The 1,968-nt window shown below is 33.7% G+C and overlaps 1 protein-coding gene across 1 annotated transcript; it reads right to left on the bottom strand.

Annotated features, from left to right (window-relative positions):
* LOC8281195 (transcription factor MYB82) lies at window positions 1-1,353 on the bottom strand. The gene is made up of 3 exons (XM_015717437.3): window positions 1,052-1,353; window positions 810-939; window positions 1-707 (listed from the first exon to the last, which is right to left on the bottom strand). The coding sequence occupies exons 1-3, from the start codon at window positions 1,182-1,184 to the stop codon at window positions 152-154; spliced, it is 819 nt and encodes a 272-aa protein (XP_015572923.1). The 5' UTR covers window positions 1,185-1,353; the 3' UTR covers window positions 1-151.
* Window positions 1,354-1,968: the final 615 nt, after the last annotated feature.

Genomic DNA, 1,968 nt, shown 5'->3' with positions numbered 1-1,968 from the left:
TTGAAAATAAGTGAAACATGACTTTCAGCATTTTACATTTCTTTTATTTATTTATTTATTATTAACAGAAATGTAAAGCACTTAGTGGCATGTGTGGCTCATTTTTAAGAGTTGGAGTGAAATACAGTGTAGCGAAGAATTATCCTCTAACTCAATTATCTCCTCGCCAAACACCTCCATAATCGACAAGTGAAGTGAAGGGACTAAGATCAGAAGCTCCATCTGCAGTAAAATCCTGCAGCATTTCCTCTGACAAAATCATATGCCATATGTCATTACTGCTGCTGCTGCTGTAATAACTAAAGCCACATGAGACTTCATGAGTAGTTAGCAGATCTGATCTAAAAAGCTCTTCCATGTCAAACTGAAACATGAAATCCTGTGAATCTTTATTTTCTCTGGCGGCAAACAAAGATGACCCATTAATGTGTCCATTGCTAATTCCCAATGTAGGAGCTTCTTCTGTCACAGATGACGGTGTTATCTTTATATCAGTAATACAGTGCTCGGTTCCATCTTGCTGTGACGAAGCCACTTTTTTCTCGGTCGGAGACACTCTACTGTCGACTTCATTGTTCAAGTTTCTAAAACTATGAATATGGTTTTGTTGATGATCTTTCTGTATCCTTTTGCACAAAATAGTGTTCCAGTAGTTCTTGATTTCGTTGTCTGTTCGCCCTGGAAGTCTTCCGGCAATCAAGGACCATCTAATGGAAGAATACATAAGAACTTGTATCTTAGATCACTGAGAATGAAAGCTCGTACAGATTATGAGCTCGAACTCATAATAGATCGAAAGGAAGAAAAACCTGTTCCCTAAAAGCTTATGAAGCCTGAGGATGAGGTCTTCCTCGTCAGGGGAGATGTTCCCTCTCTTGATTCCTGGTCTCAAATAATTCAACCATCGCAGCCTACAACTCTTGCCGCATCTTTTCAGACCTACAGACATCATCAGTAAAAACCATTTTGAATTACACAGGATTTTATTGCAAAGTTGATAAACATGCGAGAGAAACCCAAGAATTTCGTGGCGATATTATATAATCCTAACCAGCTCTTTTGGGGATAATTCTCCATCTTCCTTCACCATGTGCTTGAATATAATTTGTAAGAATTTTATCTTCAAGAGCAGTCCATGTACCTCTTCTCAAGCCTTCTTTAGAGCAACAGGGACTCCTCCCCATAATCAAGCTTGAGAGGGACGAGCCCTCGAGTTCGATTATTGTCTGTCCCAGCTGTTTACAACAACAACAGTGCTGCTGATTTGTATGTCGGTGCTTTAGGCCTAAGAAAAAGTTTGATGGATTTATGTAATATGCTTCTTCCTCACGCGCAGAAAGTGATCTTACTTATAGCAAAAGTCTAGGTCTTCTATTAGCCGTCTATCAGCTTGATAATTAAAAGGAAAATATCTACTGCACTGTGCCGGTGAAGAAATTCAAAAAAAAATATACAATTAATAAATTTCTATTTTTTATAATAATACTCCAATTGGAGTTTAATCCATTTTATCTTTTATTAAAAAATCTCATTCTCCCTTTAATTGCAAATAAAATTAATTTTAGTTTTATCCTTTTTTTTTTTTTTTATTGTCCTCTGTCCATTTATTTAACTTTATACTTTGTAAGAGTGGTACTAAATCTCTAATTTATAGTTATTTAATTATAAAGATTGGTTTTTTCGGGCTTGTGAATAACGTGACATCAAGCAAAATATATTCTTAAAATATAAGTCATGTTATATGTCTATCTCTCAACTTTCAAATAACAAATCAGTTTTGATTCTATTTAAAATTTGATTTATTTTGTCTTCGTATTAAAATTCTTTTGTAATATTTATCTTCGACATTTTTATATGTTTACTTTTAAATATAATTACTCTTACTTTTTCATTAGTATTATATGTTTATTAATTTATAAATTATTTATTAAAAGTATATACTCATCAATAGTTTCATTAATCTACATA

The sequence above is a fragment of the Ricinus communis genome, chromosome 3 (assembly GCF_019578655.1).
Source record: "Ricinus communis isolate WT05 ecotype wild-type chromosome 3, ASM1957865v1, whole genome shotgun sequence".
In the NCBI taxonomy this organism is placed as follows: domain Eukaryota; kingdom Viridiplantae; phylum Streptophyta; class Magnoliopsida; order Malpighiales; family Euphorbiaceae; genus Ricinus; species Ricinus communis.
This window is presented reverse-complemented; position numbering and strand designations above follow the sequence as displayed.

Bases quoted from the DNA above. Each gene is read 5' to 3' on its own strand.
- LOC8281195 (XM_015717437.3), bottom strand. From the start codon at position 1,184: ATGGGGAGGAGTCCCTGTTGCTCTAAAGAAGGCTTGAGAAGAGGTACA. The intron at 940-1,051 runs GTTAGGATTATA...TGATGTCTGTAG, and splicing joins AATTATCCCCAAAAGAGCTG to GTCTGAAAAGATGCGGCAAG. The intron at 708-809 runs GTTTTTCTTCCT...TTCTTCCATTAG, and splicing joins CATAAGCTTTTAGGGAACAG to ATGGTCCTTGATTGCCGGAA.